We start from the raw sequence: 18,780 nt of genomic DNA, 5'->3' as shown, positions 1-18,780 counted from the left end.
AGGAAGGGCGGTAGAAGGTGGAGGGGTAAGGTCATAGACTGTACAGTTACGTTCCAATCTCTCATCATCTCCAGAGGTTTCATAGCCATGCTGGAAAGAGTACCCATCTTCAGATCTCTTCTGAACTCCTGAATGAAAATAAAATTCAACAGTTTTGCTTTACTCAACTCAAAATAATATAAAAACTTCAGTGTTAATTGTCTCCAGTGTTATCAGTTGAATATAGTGGTACTCACTGTGAAAGTACTTGCGACAATTTCTGATGCCTTTATCTGTTAACAAACAAAATAGAAGCATAACATTAAAAGGAAAGAAAATGATAAATACTTTTCTTCTAAGATGCAGAGAAACACATGCAAAATAATAACATGATTTGGATGAAATATAACCAATCACACATCGTCCTCCAATTCCACCTCCTCAAAATCCTTGAGACAAAGTGTATTTCAGGCTTCTAATAGAAGCCTGGCTATCGAGGCTAGGCAGATAGTAACTGCTTTGCTGTACATTGTTAAAACAATATGCCTACCCTACCTACCTTCTGCGCTGTCCATTGATGTAGAAAGGATTAACAAAGTTAGTAGAAAGCAAAAAGCGATGCTGACGTCCATGGTGGCAACCTAAATTAACTGATCTCACCCCCAAGTGAGAACAATATATGTCTGATGCAAACTACCGTGATACCACAGGTTTTATTACCTATTTTGAAATAGGAATGCAGGTGCCTCAGATGTGGGTTTGAGATATTGAAAAACATGAAACCAACAAACCATATGTTTAATGAGTAGGCCTAGATAATGATAGTCTGAGCTACCATTTACTAGGCCCTACATTATAATTAGCATTATAAATGCAATTACACAGGTAAGAGCCATATTTCAAAGAATGTCTCAAAAACTATATAAAGGTATTACATAAAATGAGTGAAAGAGCTCAAAGTATACCAAACAGCATATCTTATCAATGGTGACTCTTTCTGCTTTATACTTTATTTGTACCGTCCACAACTCTCTGCACAGACTTGTCCCTGCATGGCCCCAAAACAGCAGGTCATGCTGTGCCCAAACGGTAGATCGTGATAGATCAGTGTTGCGCACCTCTATTTTCAGCAATGGGATAATCATTTGTGGGTGGGTATAAATCTTGTTGAGCTGGTCAGTTAAAAAGTAGCTCTCAAGTCAAAAAAGTGCAGGCACCCCTGAGTGTATAGCCTATAACTGGGTGAATAATAAGTCATTTTAGTGATTTGGGGTCCTTGAGCAGCATTTCTTCAGCAATTGTTTTCCGTTGGATCATTTATTTCTGTTGCTGCATATCTTACATGTGTGGATGCAGGTTTAACCTTACTTGCTACTTAATCATCAATAATAGTGTATACAATTTTCATATTTATAATCTGCTTGTTTGTCTCTGTTATTATTTCTTACCTTCCTCCTTTTTATTATTGTTTGGTTTCTTTTTTTAAATTCACCCAAACACCTGCCTGTAGAAAAAAACAGGGATGTGGGCAGGGAAACAAACCTATAGCCTACCTGATGTCACAAAGCATCATGAAGGTACTGAAAGACCCACCCACCTCAGGCACTTTTTGCATTGTGAAACCTGGACTCAGAGCGCCACCAAGAGGCCAAGAGATGGACAAAAGTAAAACTGTAACAAAAGAAAAGTAGGATATTACATAAAACACATAGCAACATAGCAAGCCAGGTTATCTAAATAGGCATATAAAAAAAGGCTTTTGTATTGACTTGTGCTTTCGTTTGAAATGTACCCATTCAGTAAAATTTTCAATCAATCAATCAATAAATCAATCAATCAAAGCCTACGGACGGACTTGTATGTGATGTGAGGTGTGTGTGTGTGTGTGTGTGTGGAAAAAATTAAGGAAACTATCAAACCAAAAACACAGAGACCCAGACAACCACAACACACGTCTCCAATATGGGGAAACACTGAAACAATACAAGAACACAGTAAGAGAAAAAAGAGATCAACATGTTAGAAACCAACTGCAAGATATTGAGGATTCCATACAGACAAACAGCTTCTGGGAAAACTGGAACAGACTTAATAAACTAAAACAGGACGAACTACCCATCCAAAATGGAGATATATGGGTGAACCATTTTTCTAGACTCTTTGACCCAATCGAGAAGAACAAAGAGCAAAAACAAATAAAAGATAACTACAAAACCTAGAGTCAGCCATAAAAGACTACCAGAATCCACTAGATTCCCAAATCAACCTAAAAGAACTACAAGACAAAATAAAAACACTTAAAACAAAGAAGGCCTGTGGGGCAGACGGAATCCTAAATGAAATGATAAAATTCACCGACCTCAAATTCCAAATGGCCATATTAAAACTCCTAAATATCGTGCTCAGCTCTGGGATTTTCCCCAGCACATGGAATCAAGGGCTGATAACGCCACTCCACAAAAGTGGAGACAAATATGACCCAAATAACTACCGCGGGATTTGTGTAAACAGCAACCTCGGAAAGATCCTCTGCATGATCCTCAACCACAGAATTCTAAATGTCCTCACAGAAAGCAATGTCCTGAGCAAATCACAAATTGGCTTTCTACCAAAATATCGCACAACAGACCACATTTACACTCTCAACACCCTAATTGACAACCAAATAAACAAAAACAAAAGCAAATTATTCTCCTGCTTTGTCGACTTCAGAAAAGCATTCGATTCAATTTGGCATGAGGGCCTGATGTACAAACTGTTGGAAAGTGGCATTGGGGGGAAAACCTATGACATCATAAAATCAATGTACACTAACAACAAATGTGCAGTTAAAATAGGTGAAAAGCACACAGACTTTTTCCCCCAAAACCGAGGAGTCAGACAGGGATGCAAGCCTGAGTCCAACACTCTTCAACATATATATCAACGAATTAGCAAAAACGTTAGAACAGTCTACAGCTCCAGGCACCCTCTTGGCAAACACAGAAATCAAATGCTTACTTTACGCAGATGACCTGCTGCTGCTGTCCCCAACCAAGGAAGGACTACAGCAGCAACTTGATCTCCTACACAAATTCTCCCAGACATGGGCCCTGACAGTGAACCTAACTAAGACTAAAATCATGATTTTTCAAAAAAGGCCCAGCCGCCAAAACCACCAATTTTTCCTAAATACAATCCCACTAGAACAAACAAAAAACTATACCTACCTTGGCCTAAACATCAGCAGCACAGGGAACTACAACCAAGCTGTAAAGGACCTGAGAGACAAGGCAAGAAGGGCATTCTATGCCATCAAAAGAAACATCAAAATAGACATCCTAATTAAAACCTGGCTTAAAATACTGGACTCTGTGATAGAACCAATTTCCCTCTATGGTTGCGAGATCTGGGGACCATTAGCAAACCATGACCGTGAAAAATGGGATAAACACCAAACCGAGACCCTACACACAGAACTCTGCAAATCCATTCTCCGTACCCAGCGAAAAACACCAAATAATGCATGCAGGGCAGAATTAGGACGATACCCACTCATAATCAAAATAAAAAAGAGAGCACTTAAGTTCTACAACCACCTAAAAGAAAGTGACCTAGATGCACTCCATAACAAGGCACTCACACACAGTGAAACTCTAGAGAGATGCCCCCTCAGCCAGCTGGCCCTGGAACTCCGGGCACAAACACAAACAGAGCCACGAGATAGAAAACCCATTGGACTAAACCAAATTATAAAACAGCAAAAGGAAAACTATCTGACACATTGGAAAGAAGCAACACAAATGCAGAGTAAACTAGAATGCTATCTGGCCCTAAACAGAGAATACACAGTGACAGAATACCTGAGCATTGTGACCGACCCAAAACAAAGAAAAATCTTAACCAGGTACAGACTCAGTGAGCACAGTCTCGCGATCGAGAAAGGCCGTCATAGGCAGACCTGTGTCCCGAGAGAAGACAGACTATGCACCCACTGCACACAAAATGAAGTGGAAACCGAGCTACACTTCCTAACCATCTGTCCATTGTACCAAGACATCAGAGACACATACTTCCCACAGATTACAACCACACACAGAGATTTTGAAAACATGACCAATGACAAAAAAATCCCATATCTGCTGGGCGAAGTACAACAATGTGCAAACACAGCAGCAAGATTTGTGAGTTGCTGTGATAGGAGAAGGATATCAAATGGAACACAACCACCCTAAAGACTAATCATTGTGTATATTCCTGCACTATACCTGCATCGAGTGACCTTGGTACATAGAATATGATCTATTGAAGATTCTGACCTTCAAATGTACATCATTTTTGTTTTGATTGTATTGCTGTATTGTTGTATTGTTCTTTCTGCTTTGGCAATGTAAACGTATGTTTTCTCATGCCAATAAAGCCCTTTGAATTGAATTGAATTGTGTGTGTGTGTGTGTGTGTGTGTGTGTGTGTGTGTGTGTGTGTGTGTGTGTGTGTGTGTGTGTGTGTGCGTGCGTGTGCGTGTGGTTGGGTGGAGGTGGGGGGGGCTCTTTGAAGTTTTCACTTCACTTCAACCAATCCAAACTCAGGTCTTTGCTAAGTGCCTTGTTGCTATAGCATCCGAATACTCAAACACAAAGCGGTTATGTAATAGTCTATTACTATTAGTCTTAATTGCATGTGAACTCAACTCTTCTCCAATGTTTTTGTTTGTTTGTAAGGTTTTTTTTAGCCTACGTTTCTTTTAGCAAATTAACTGAGCACCGAAAACCTTAAACGCCATAGCATTGTAATAGCATATACAGTTTTAGAGGGGAAAAAAGTGCCTTACGTGAAAACGAATCTCTGAAAATGTTATTCCACATTTGATTTGCAGCAAATGATACCTAAGGTGATGTTAAAAATGGAAGCTGTGGTTATAGATGTATTTTCCAGAGGTGCATGCCAGTGGCTGTGACGCCATGACTTCTAATGTAATTCGATTCTTCAGCAAATGAGAATTGAGAATGTGAGATTTTGGGGAACAGGGAGCTCGGAACAAGATGGCTGGCCCGGGACAAGGAAAGTGTTTTACTTATTTTGCATAGCATAAACAATTCATTTCGACACCGTCAACTTGATGTGTATAGCATAACGTATCATTTATAAATATTATAATCAAGTCTGATGATAATTGGGTAGATTTATACAACGCAAACGCGAAATCGTTTTTGAGGTAGGAGATTTAGATTGAGGGGGTTTCTTTTCCAACGAGTGTAACGTTACTTTTCACTATATTCACTGACATAGAAAGTGGAAACAATGTAGCATAACAGCTTGTTAACTTGTCCGTTTTTACGAAACTTTTTTATATGGCATAACATTAATAAAACCTACTTTTAAGTTTTAACTTCACCAAATGTATCTTATCTTATTTTATCTCAGCCAACGTTCCGTGTCTTTTAGACTAACATAGTAAACTACATTAATTACCAGAGATTGGTGCATGCGTAGCCGATTTTATTTCATGAAGTGTTGCGTTATAAAGGGCAATAAGGCTATTAGCTACTTCACTGGACCATGAGCTCGACCCGAGTCAGATCACAACAACCGCAGACCCAAGCTGGCAGGTTCCCTGCGGCAGCAACTTGTGCGTCCTTGCCGCACAGATTTGACGCAAGCGAGGGGATTGAGATGGAGAACATTCAGCATCAAGAGTCGGGTCTGGGAGGAGTAGGCACCCCGTCTCCCCCTTCAAGACAAGCCTGGAGTCGGGATAATCCGGGGTTCGAACCCGAAGACGAGATAATGCAGGCTGACTGGCCTCCAGCGAGTCCGGGGAGGAGGTCAGTGTCCACGGCCTCTAGCAGCAGTTGCAGTAGCGGCTTGGGGAGCTACACAGGCGGTGGCAGCAGCACCCACATCCACCGTGGAGGACTTTACCCCACTCCGACTGCGGATGGCAAGCAACAAGACAGACACGAGCACAGTATCTGCATGAAACAGATACTACACAAAATCAGAAGTGAGTTACCGCTTTTAACTAAAAAACAAACCAATAAATAAACCACCAATAAATAAACAAATAAACAAATACATCAATAAAGTAGGCTTAATAAAGTAATAATGTATAAGTTCCACTTGTTTATCTTTATCTGATCTTTTTTTAAGCTAATTATAGCCAATTAGCAGGTGGTATATAGGTGGCCTAAGCAAAACCTATACTGTAAGACCTGTAACAATTTTGGTTAATTTGCAGTTCTGTGGGGAACAGAGCTAATGGAGGACAGTGACAGCAGTCGAGAAAGGTACCTCTGGAATATACTGCGAGAGATGCTCACCTATATCACATTCCTCATCACCCTCTGCATCTGTAAGTAAACATCCCCAAAAGTGTTCTCAGAGAATTAATGCTGCTGTCTTTGGAAACTCTGGGGAATTAAACCCACCAGCCACCATAGTTAGAATTCTCTCCTAAAAACATGCGACTCATCTGTTTACAATGGTTCCAAAGGAAGCCAGTGTGGACAGATGAAGTTATTCTGACCTTATTAAAGGAAACCAAAATAAACACCCCAACACAACACCAGTGTGTCTTTGACCAGCTTCCCCGTCTCAGAAAAAGTATTTTCCTGTCTCTGATCTCCCTTCACTATTGTGAATGTAATTCCATATTCTTACCGACAGCATTTAACCCATTCTGACCGGGCACCCATTTTGGTGTCAGCATCATGTTATGCTTTAGCTATTTAAAAATAGCAGATCTACAAGCTCATATCGCGCCACCGAGTGGCGCAATACGAGCTTGTAGGTCTGCTATTTTTGAAAAATCGAAGAGCGACTGACATTTTTAGAATCTGATCTCAGGTCAGAATGGGTTCATCAGGACCAGTGTGTGTCCGGCGGAAACCTCGTATGAATCTGATCTCAGGTCAGAATGGGATAAGTTTGAGCATCAGAAAGTGCAGCTTTCAAAATACATGATGGGAGTCCTAGCCTGGCTTTGCCAGACTCATAACGTGGATTCACTGACACCTCGAGGAGGCCAGTGAAGCCACAGTATGAGTCTGGCAAAGCCAGGCGGATACCGGAGAACTCGCCAGTTTACCAAGTCGCCACAGCGAAGATTCTTCATCGATGTCTTCATCGTTATTCCTCAGTGTAGTATGTCAAACTCACAGAATTGTTATAGTTCATTTCCAAAGTGATCAAATTATTTTGTGCAATGAAATGGTCAGCTAGATGATGATAAAAAGGTGAGTATGTGAATACCAATGATAAATAGGCCTACCATTTCAGGAATTGTTTACTAATTAATTACATTGGTTCGGTACTTTGGTGTTTAAACTTTTAGCATTCCTACTTTCTCTAGTGTTAACTCTAAACAACTGTCCGCTCTCTCTCTCTCTCTCTCTCTCTCTCTCTCTCTCTCTCTCTCTCTCTCTATGAAGTTGAAGTAAAACTAAAATGCGCTAAATCGCGTCAAGTTGGTAAACTGGCAAGTTCTCCAGATACCAGCCAGGTTATGAGAGTCCCATATTGCAATGTAGGTCAATCAGAATGCTATTGGTGAATGTTCTCCACTCTCTCTCCTTGTAGTAATTTGTGCCAAAATGAGGTTTTGGGTGGATCAGAAATAATTTCCTGGCAAGCTAGGTCAGGTTCCCCCCCCCCCCCCCCCCCCCCCCCCCCCGAAAAAAGGGACAAAATGTTTCAAGAGCCATTCTATGATTGGCACATGGTTTTAAAATAGTTAGAAAAGGCAGTTATAATATAGGGAATAAGTTCAGTTTTGATAATAATGGATTGTATGTTTGTGAAACTGTCCAATAGCACTTTCTACAAATATAAAATTGCATTATCACCCTGTAACATTGTATTTGTAGTAGGCCTAGTAGTAGTAGTAGTTGTTGTATTTGTGTTAATTAGTAATATGAATATTGCTATTATTAGCTGACCTATCACAAATTCCACAATGAGGCTGTGTGAGCATTTTACTCAAAAAAGTGAGCGACACCCACACCCACAACACTAGAGGGAGCGAGAACAATAATCTTGGTACCACCCACTTTCAAAACAAATATGGGTAAATTCTCCTTCTACAGCACTGCCACCCAAGTGTGCCCTGATCTGCTCTCTCAAAAAATGCAGTTCACTTGCATCTTTTAAAACAGTTCTGCCACCTGAATGATATTGATATTGAATTGTGTTGTTACTATTCTTGTCATGTCTATGAATTGATTGCGTAGGGCCTAAATGGAAACAAGACCGCAAGGATGTTTTTTGGTGCTATCCCTTTTGAAGTGTTTGACTGTAGGCCTACACTGTTGTTGTTTTTACATTCTGTCTATAATAAACTATTCAATGAATACGAAAATGTCCAGCAGAGGGTGCTGTGGGTCAACTAGACACACTTATAGGTTGCCTTGTTCCTTCCTACTACTATTGTGTTTGTACTTTACCTTACAGTGACCTATGGGATGGTGAGCTCCAATATGTACTACTATACAAAAGTAATGTCTCAGCTCTTTCTGGACACACAACTGTCTGCTGGGGACCAGTCCACCTTCAGAAGCCTCTCTACCATGGAGGACTTCTGGAAGGTAAAAAAAAATCACACCCGTGTGAACTGAGTGGTGCAACTCCCCTCTCCCCCCTCCTCTCTCTCTCTCATTAGCAGGGAACAGTGCAGCACTAATACTATCTCTCTCTCTGGCACAACAGCGCCCCTACTGGTAGTCAGTCATACTGGTGCTCATGAACACATACTGTACATATAGGTGAACCAACACATAGGTGAACACGCACATTGCTGTTCCTTGGAGTGGTTGCACCACTCAAAAATGCTGCTTAACTATTGGCAAAATTCCTGCCTTTTTAGCATAAGATGTTTTTGTCTCTAATTTGAATTGTTCATGAATAACATTTTGAATACCTCACGTGTTTTTCCTAAATCAGTGGTTCTCAACCTTTACTGGGTCAGGGCCCATTGAAAATCTTGAAAGTGTTCGCGGCCTTCGGACCCACCCATGGCAGCCTTTCGGTTGCTGTGTTAAGATGGGTGGGCTATGTGCATTTTCAGATCATGTTTTGATTTTAATGATCAATCTATGGATTGTGTTGCGGCTTAGATCAATGGAACTAACGTATAGGCTACTTTAAATCTCTATTTAACTCAAACTGTATCGTAAATAACCTGTATCTGTAATTTAAACATATTTTTCAATGTTTTAAATGAAAATAGATTTTATATTAAGCCTAATGTTATAGCATCATTAAAATCTTAAATTAGTTGGGGGGCCCACTTGCCTGGAAGCAAATAGTGTCTGGCCAGCAGCAGTGGCCATGCCAGGCTAACTTCTTGTAATATCCCCAGCCACTGGGCCACCACTGAGCCCCGGCCCACAGATTGAGAACCACTGTCCCTAAAACTTAAATATCCAACAGTTCACAGAGGGGCCTTTCCTGCACGGCATGTACTGGGAGGTGTGGTATAACAACCAGAGCCTGCCAGAGAACCACAGCCTCATCTACTACGAGAACCTGCTGCTGGGCGTGCCCCGCCTGCGACAGGTCAAAGTTCACAACGAGTCCTGCTCCGTGCACGAAGACCTGAGAGATGAGGTCCACGGCTGCTACAACATGTACACCTACAGTAATGAGGACACCGCCCCCTTTGGGCCCAAAAATGGAACAGCGTATGTCCCGATTTTATATTTGCATGTTAATGTATTAGTTTAGTATAACATTTCCCCGGTATCATAATTTTGTTCGTTGGTTTAATGATACGCCGTATAACTGTGAAGTGATAGACTAAAGTGCCAACCAGATAACCAGACACTTAAGTGCATCAGACAAATAGATAAAATAATAATATATTTAACAGACTAGACCACTGAGCATTTTAATGTGAGGTTACTTTACCAGTCTTTCTTCTTGTTGTTTGTCAGGTGGGTGTATGCAACAGAAGGGAAACTGAATGAGAGCAGTTACTGGGGTCAGGTGTCTAAATATGGGGGTGGAGGCTACTACCAAGACCTGTCCCGGACTAGAGAGGAGTCGGCCGCTCAACTGCACTTCCTCAGAGACAACCTCTGGTTGGACAGAGGCACCAGGGCTGTGTTCCTTGACTTCTCTGTCTACAATGGCAACATCAACCTCTTCTGTATCGCCAGGTATAGGAATCAGGTCATAGTAATGCATTTCCTGCTGCAATTCGTCAAACTGTATTTATCCTAACTACAGCAGTAACAGCACACTTGTGTATGTTCGTTACTGCAGGTTATTAGTGGAGTTTCCCGCCACTGGCGGTGTGGTGACCTCCTGGCAGTTTCAGACGGTGCGTTTGATTCGCTACACGTGCGGATGGGACTACTTTGTGGGTCTGTGTGAGGTTGTCTTCTGCCTCTTCATCCTGTACTATGTGGTGGAAGAGGTGTTGGAGATCCACATCCATCGTCTGCGCTACTTCAAGAGCCTGTGGAACTGCCTGGACGTTGTCATTTTAGTGGTGCGTGTGTACAGACATTTACACAATGTTTTAAAGATTATTATGCATTTTAAATCCCAATGATCCAATTTAAAATCAGAGCTCCAAGAGCTGATTAAGGTTTCAACTGTCAAGGGTCAAGGTTTCATCTCATTTCATTTCATATTCCGATGCATCTCAACTGCATTTGTGTAATAGAATGAAGTGAGATTTATATCTATAGTCTATGTTTTCTGTATGCTTTGTTTTTAACTAGTCAAATAGCTAAAAAGTGAAATCTGATCATTCTTTATTTTTCTACTTTTCCGACCTGTTTTTAGCTGAGCGTTGTTGCCATTATCATGAACATCACTAGAACTGCCATGGTGGGCAACCTTCTCAAAGGCCTGTTGGAGAACCACAATGCTCACCCTAGCTTTGAGCCGCTTGCTAACCTCCAGATCCAGTTCAACAACGTAGCTGCAGTCATCGTATTCTTCTCCTGGATCAAGGTACAGTAAGGCTCTCAATGTGGGCCATGCTCAGTCCAATAGTAGGCTGTCCGCGGTGTAATTAATATCCTTGGCTCTAAATGTTTCATTTGTAAAATATGTTATTTGGAACTTTCTACTTTATAAGTCTGTTTTACTCCAGTATTTACAAACATTACCTACAGTAATTGACCTGACCTATTTTTAAGTTACTTTATAGCTTTATTCAGTTTTCCCTGACTAACAAAATGCTAAATGGTGATTGTTTTTAATCTGTTCAGCTTTTTAAGTTCATCAACTTCAACCAGACGATGAGCCAGCTGTCCAGCACCATGTCTCGTTGTGCCAAGGACCTGGTGGGGTTCGCTATCATGTTCTTCATCATCTTTCTGGCCTACGCTCAGCTGGCCTACCTAGTATTTGGAACCCAGGTCAATGATTTCAGCACCTTCCAAGCTAGCATGTAAGTTGCACATGCGGAATGCCACAAGTTATGTTTGGGTTAAGTTATGTTTCTTTAGCTTTTATTTGTATTTTTAGGTACAGTGTAGATAGACAGGAAAACATGGAGAGGAGGGGAGTGACATACAGCAAAATAATGGTCTGCGTGACAACGTGGTCTACCTGCCCACAGGCTGGCCGGGCCTCCTTTAAGGCAATTTTAATATAAGATGTTTTTAACAAACTGTCTTGACATTTACCTTCTCCCATCTAGTTTTACCCAGTTCCGGATTATTCTGGGAGATTTTGAGTTCTCTCAGATTGAAGAGGCCAACCCTGTCCTTGGACCAATCTACTTCACCACCTTTGTCTTCTTCATCTTCTTCATCCTCATGGTAACTTGTAAAAGGCCTGCCTACAAGGGTCCTTACCTAGGGGACTGCCTACTACTATTCTCCCACGGAAAATAAGTTTCATCATTTTTAATTGTGGCTCTTGTGTGTTTCAAATGGTGGATGCCTCATTTTGAAATGAATGAAAACAATTATTTTCTCACTGACTTTTGTATAGAATATGTTCCTGGCTATCATCAATGACACATATTCAGAGGTGAAAGCAGACATGTCTCAGCAGAGGTCTGAGATGGAGATGACCGACCTCATTAAAAAGGTAGTGCACCTACATGGATTATAATAACCTAATCAAGTATGTATCAATTATAATGAACTGTGTATGCATATGCCTGTATATCTTTATATGTCTGTACATCATGTATCTGTTCATTTATGTGCACTGGACTGATATTGATTATCAGTATATCAGGCTGGCTAGGAATCCTATGATATTGCAAAATCATATAGTAAAGCCATACATAATGAACTTAAACTTGAGGGTTAAAATATTAAGTACTGAACTATCCATCCAAGCTGTAATCCTTTAGAAACACCCTTAAGAAGCGCTTTCCTCCACCGTCTTCTTCCAGGGTTGTAACAAGGCCTTGATGAAGCTGAGGTTGAAGAAGACTGCAGTAGACGACATCTCAGACAGCCTGCGCCAGGCCGGTGGGAAAGTCAATTTGCAGGAACTTCGGCAGGATCTCAAAGGGTGAGCAGTTCAGAGCCTTCATATCAGATATTTTGTTCAGCACACGCATGCTAAAATAACACGGTTAATTGCTTGTCTGACTGAGGGTCTAAGTACGGACAGGGTGTGATGTTTTCTGCCCTTGTTAAATATGGGACTGTAAAGCCCCTTGAGACTGTCACAGTGATTAGATGAAATGTCCCACGTGGAACATTGATTTGGCCCAGGTCAGTACAATAAAGATGATCAAATACACAGTGGTGGAAGAAGTACTCAAATGTTTTACTTAAGTAAAAGTGTAAATACTGCAATGAAGATGTACTCTGTTACAAGTAAAAGTCACGTATTCAAAATGTACTCAAGTGAAAGTACAAAAGTATCGGCATCAAAATGTACTTTTCAAATAATTGTAGTGGAGAAAAAATAAAACATTTGGCTCTGAGGTGTAGTGGAGTAGAAGTATTGGAAATTGGAAATACTCAAGTAAAGTACAAATACCTCAACATGCAGTACTTGAGTAAATGTACTTAATTTACACCATTTACAACAGTTATGTTTGTGTGCACAGGAAAGGCCACACAGATGCAGAGATTGAGGCCATCTTTGCCAAGTATGACCACGATGGAGAGCAGGAGCTGACAGAAAATGAGCATCAACAGATGAGAGATGACCTGGATAAAGAGAGGGTGAGTCATGTTGCCATGTCCCTTTTGTACAGCGTGGCTGTATGGCAAATCAAGAGTCATCTCTGTCTGTCTGTCTGTCTGTATGTATAGTCTGTAATATATACTATACGTACAGAAAGACAGAGATGTATATATGCAGGGCTGCACATAAGTGGTGCGCAGGTGCGCATGCGGCGTCAAAATTAAAAATGCGCTGTCAATCAAGCGCCGGGAAGCGCTTCTGCGTACCACAGCTGGGGCCGCCCAGAATGATTATTATGGCCAGAATACTAGAAAATGTTGTGGCGAGAGCATTTCCAACCGACTGCCACTCAAAGTGGCTACTGGCCGATCACAGCAGTGACAGCACGTCTTGCGAGAGTGCACTGGCCATTGTGGCCAATCACAGCGCGTCCTTACTCAAACGAGGGAGGATTCCAAATCCAAGCATGCTGCTTTGCTACTGGGAGAGTGGGAGGAGGAGGACAGGAGTTTAGAGTTTACCACGGAGAAAAAGTTACCTGGCAGTATTACAGCCAAACTCTCGTCAAAATGTCCAAGAAGCAAGCGCCATTAAGTAACTATTTTGGTGTTCCAGCACCACCACCTCCAAAGAGACGCCAAACGGAACCACCAAAACGTGTGTTTGCGGAAAAGTGGTTGGATGATGTCGGCTGGCTCCAAACTAATGCTGAGCGCAGTGAGATGTGGTGCAAAATATGCCGTGAGCATCCCAATCTGGCCGATAAAAACTGCACCTTTTATACAGGGACAAAGAATTTCAGTCACCCAGCTTTTGATAAGCATGAGAAAAGCAAAGAGCACGTCAACATAGTTGAAACAATTAACAAGGATCCAAGTCGCCCACTTGACAAGTGGCAGGAAAAATATAATGAAGAACAGCGTCAAGCACTGTGCAACATATTTCTGTTGGCCTTTCACAAAGTGAAACATGCACGGCTCATGAGTTCATTTGAAGAGGACATTTCACTGTTCAAGAGGCTTGGAGTTAACGTTGGAAGTGCCTATCATTCACGCGAAGGGGGGTCCCGCATCATGCAAACCATTGCACAGACAATCAGCTCAGAACTGTGTGAAAAGTTAAAAGCAGCAGAATTTTGGGGTTTGCTCTTTGACGGATCAGAAGACATCAACAAAATGGAGCAGGAGATTGTGTACATTGTGTCGGTGTCTAGCAGTGGAGAGTTTAACTCAGATTTCCTTGGATTAATTAATCTGGGGGAAAAGCGATCGGCACAGGACATCGGAGGATGGATTTGTGCAGCTATTCCAGGAATGTGGTTTAGCGGATGAGTGGAAGACGAAGTTGGTCTCGGTGTGCACAGACGGGGCAGCTGTCAACGTGGGAGTATACAAGTTAAACTACGTCAGAAGGTGGTCATCGGGGATTCCCTTGTGCACATTCTGTGTACAGCACACACCCTGGAGAACTGCGTCAAATCAGCTGATCGTATGATACTGTACTGTGAGTCTTTTAATCGTTCCGTTGTCAGGCAGCTGCTAAGCTTTTATTTGCACTACAGAAAATATCTGATGAGAATGGCATTGTCTGTGTAAAACTAGGAAAGTTTCACAACATTAGATGGTCTGCATGGAGACAGGGGACTCTGTTGAAAATATGGAGAATGTTGCCTGCCATTAAAATCCAACTGGCTACTAGTGATGACAGTGACCTAAAACATGTATGCACAGAGCGTTTTCACTGTTTCCTAGCCAACATGCTTGATACTGGGGAGATCTTACAGTCCCTCTCCCTCAAGTTCCAGCAAGATAGATTGTGTATTGGAGAATGTAAAGATGAGCTGATGGTAGCTGTTGGACATCTGACACTTGCGTGACAGTGAGGGCAAGTGCAGGAAAGAGGCTGTTGCACATGCTGATGCTGACAGGGACAAGATTGGTGTACTGAATGGTCTAATTCAGGAGTTTGAAGCCAGATATGAAGCCCTCAAGGCATGTGACCAATTTCTCATTTTTTATCCTTCAACTTGGCCTCAGGAAATGAAAGACCTCCACAGTTTTGGAAACACAACACTCAGTAGCATCCTCCAGAATTATGAGGCCAGCATGTCTGTTGACAAAGACTCCACTCTAAGAGAATGGATGCGTTTAAAGCAAGCAGGGAAACGTTTAGCAGCCTCCTCTGTGTATGACTTGGTCAAAATAGTGAAAACAAACAATCCAGAGAATTACTCCAACATTCAGAAAGTCATGGTGTTGTCCCTTACACTGCCCTTGAGCAGTGCTGCATGTGAGAGAGGACTTTCACACCTCAACATAATAAAAATATAATAAAAAACAAGTACAGATCCAGCCTGTCAGATTCTCGCCTGTCATCCCTGATGCACATCCACCTGTGTGACCTGTCTAAGATGACATCAGAGACTTTTGACCCAAAACCAGCTGTTGACTTGTGGATGCAAACAGCTGATCGCAGGCTCAACCAGGGGAAGAGTACTAGGCCTGCATCATCATCTGCCATGGTTGAAATTGAGGACAGTGATGACAGCAGTCAAGAGAGCAGTGATGATGATGATGATGGCCAGCTTGTAGCATAAATGTTTAGGTTGTAGCTTTAAGCAAACTGAGCTCAAAGAGCAGTCAGTGTACAGTGTTTACAGAATATTGTATAGGTTGGTGGAGGGTGTGTAGAGCCCAGGATCACATTAGATGATTGACACAGGGGTGAAAAATGGGTTACAAAATCGTGGGATAAAAAATATATATTAAAAAAAAAGAATATTCAGTTTACAGTGTTTACAGAATATTCAGTGCTCAAGTTGATTTCAGTGTGTTTAAAAAACAGACTTTCATGCTTAAAGAGAAAAGCAGTAATTAGATTTTTCACTTGTTTCTTTTGTTTTGCATCCAACACCCTCACACTATATTTGCACACATCCACTCACCTACACTACTGATTCTACAGACTAACACACACACCATCATTTGTTAATTCATCTTTATTTATGAATAAATATCGTTTTGCTATAAGTTATTCATGCATCCCTCTTTTATCCATCCGGCGAGACGGGTCGCCGCATTTTAGGAGCACCAAGTAACTCCTCCAGGTGCTCCTCTGAGTACTAGACCAAAAAAGTTGTGTGCAGCCCTGTATATATGTATGTATGTGTGTATGTGTGTGTGTATGTATGTATGTATACTGTATGTATGTATGTGTCTCAACAGTAGATCAATCGACAATCACAGCACATGCCACTATGGGAATGACGTCACTAAACAGAACTAAACCTGACCTTTGGCCATGAATTGAATTGAGATCCTGAAATACCTAGTGAAGTAAAAGTGACCGTAAAACAATATGAAGTGCATGAACATTTTCTCTTCTGCAAATCTATAAGTAGCACATAGATTGTGCTATAAAAAAGTGAACATGTGTGCAAATCCTTGAATATATATTCTTTCACAGCGAATGTTTTTAAAGGTTTCATGACATTAAAGGTAAAAACCCTAGTTTCGGTTTGGGCTTTGGGTGGCAAAGCCTTCATCCAATCAGGATGAGAGGGGCCTTCCTCCAATCATGATCGAGTGGGGGACGTGTTTCACACTTTGGCACACGCTCAGTTTGTTTGTGCCCATGAACCAGGAGGACTTGGAACTGGAGCGTAATTCACTTACCAGACCGACCAGTGGACGCAGCTTCCCCCGTACCCAGGATGACTCGGAGGAGGATGACGACGAGGACAGCGGACACAGCTCCCGTCGCCGTGGTAGCAGCTCAGGGGGCGTGTCTTACGAGGAGTTTCAAGTGTACGATTTGTTTTTCTCTTCAAACATAATTGACAGTTTGACACTTAAGTTTCAAGTGAAAGCCTGTGAAACACACATTGGTTTATCAGAAGGTAATGTAATGAGTTAAAATAATTAGGCAGACATATCCATTAGGGAAAGAATATCTACCAAGCAGAAATCTTTAAATGATATACGGTAAACTTAGGCCTCTCTAACATACTAGTTGGAGCTGTATATTATCTTTTAGCAAAACAATTAAATTCAATGAAACCCTAACCCTATATATTATCACTGTTGCAATTAACCACTCAAAACTTCTATACTTGAATTGCCCTGAGTTGACCGGAGTTGGCTCTGTATTTGGTCTACTCTTTTTTTCCTTCTACACCAAATCCTTTTGCCTGAAATAAAAGATCTGCAAGCTCACAACGTGTCACTACGCGTTGTGAGCTTGTAGATCACCCTAGGTTCAACTGGTTAAACTAAAGTAAGCTGAACAAAAGTAACTCAATTAATTAGAACGTATTGTATTGTCTAGGCTTGTCCGGCGAGTGGATAGGATGGAGCACTCCATTGGCAGTATAGTGTCCAAGATCGACGCTGTCATAGTGAAGCTGGAGGGCATGGAGAGAGCTAAGCTCAAGAGGAGAGATGTTCTTGGCAGACTGCTGGACGGAGTGGTGGAGGTGAGTGGTCACCGAAAACTGCTACATTATGACACATTTTGTCACTGCCCGGGGGTAAACCTGGTGTTAAAACTGTAACTTTTTGGGGAAATGGACAAAAGAACCCTGTATTCCAATGGATCCAATGCAGTTATTATTTAGTCACAAGCTCTAATACTTTTCATTGGTTCAGTATTTACAAAACACACAGAACTAACCACTTTAAAACTAGGCCGAGACTATGACTAGGTCGTCTAGTTTTCATGAGTTTCATTAGTCAAGTTTCACCTGACTAATGTGACTAACTTTCACAAATTGCAAAAACAGCCTATCTGCAAGTTCACAGCTTGTAGAATAGATAGATGATCTGCTATTTTTGCAGGACACTCTTCTCTTCACATTGTGAATTAATTTACAAAACCATAAAAAGATGAAGTATGGAGATATAAAGTTTCTGCCCGACTTGCAATGAGTTATCCACTGGTTCTGAATGTGGGCTCTGGGGGGGGGGGGACCCCTCCCAGTCTGTAACTCTGAAAGTGTGCAAATGGAACCAAATGGACCAATTGGATTTGGTTCCTTTTGCACAAAGTTGAATTAACACTGATTGGGGTCCCAGAGAGACAAAATATTTTCAACCTGTCCTATTGCATATCAAACTGGGGGTCCTTGAGAATCACTGCCTTCATCTGTGTGTTAGGATGAGCGGCTTGGCCGGGACACAGACGGCCACAAGGAGCAGATGGAGAGACTGGTGAGGGAAGAGCTGGAGCGCTGGGAGTCAGATGACACTGTGTCACAGGTCAGCCACCAGCCACCAGCCACTCCAATTGGCCCTCGCCCCCGCCCATCTTCTTCACTGTCCACTGACAGCCCCGACGCTGGCACCAATGGGAGTGGCCACGTGTGAAGATTTGGCGCTCTATCCCCAGCTTTTCCACTGACGAACATCCATTCCATTCTGGTTATTAAACATTTCCCCCAAGTTGAATTAAGTAACTTGTGGAAACTTAATTGTTGTGAGTTGGAGGGGCATTTTTTCATCCTAAAACACAGGTACCTCGGTACAGTGTGTGCTGAAAGCCTCGGCATACCACAATGACAAAGTAAAAGTGCACAACCACCTCAAATATGAAATGCACTGAAATGCATTGAGGTACGTTACAGTATACATTGGAAATACAGAGCTGTTTAAAACTAAAGTGAAGTGTTAATAGGACAAGCATATGACAGTTATGTTAGAATGTTCTTTCTCAAGC

The 18,780-nt window shown here is 41.7% G+C and overlaps 1 protein-coding gene across 1 annotated transcript; it reads left to right on the top strand.

The window, feature by feature from the left end:
* The first annotated feature begins 4,952 nt into the window (after positions 1 to 4,952).
* Positions 4,953 to 18,688, top strand: pkd2 (polycystic kidney disease 2). The gene is made up of 15 exons (XM_083766112.1): positions 4,953 to 5,962; positions 6,197 to 6,310; positions 8,407 to 8,540; positions 9,385 to 9,635; positions 9,888 to 10,112; positions 10,219 to 10,447; positions 10,747 to 10,917; positions 11,178 to 11,359; positions 11,612 to 11,732; positions 11,908 to 12,006; positions 12,320 to 12,441; positions 12,989 to 13,106; positions 16,711 to 16,874; positions 17,395 to 17,542; positions 18,222 to 18,688. The coding sequence occupies exons 1-15, from the start codon at positions 5,518 to 5,520 to the stop codon at positions 18,429 to 18,431; spliced, it is 2,733 nt and encodes a 910-aa protein (XP_083622238.1). The 5' UTR covers positions 4,953 to 5,517; the 3' UTR covers positions 18,432 to 18,688.
* The last annotated feature ends 92 nt before the right edge of the window (positions 18,689 to 18,780 follow it).

Source organism: Protomyctophum parallelum (genome assembly GCF_964188405.1).
Source record: "Protomyctophum parallelum genome assembly, chromosome: 5".
Taxonomy (NCBI): domain Eukaryota; kingdom Metazoa; phylum Chordata; class Actinopteri; order Myctophiformes; family Myctophidae; genus Protomyctophum; species Protomyctophum parallelum.
Note: the sequence above shows the minus strand (reverse complement) of the source record. Positions and strands in the feature narration are given on the sequence as shown.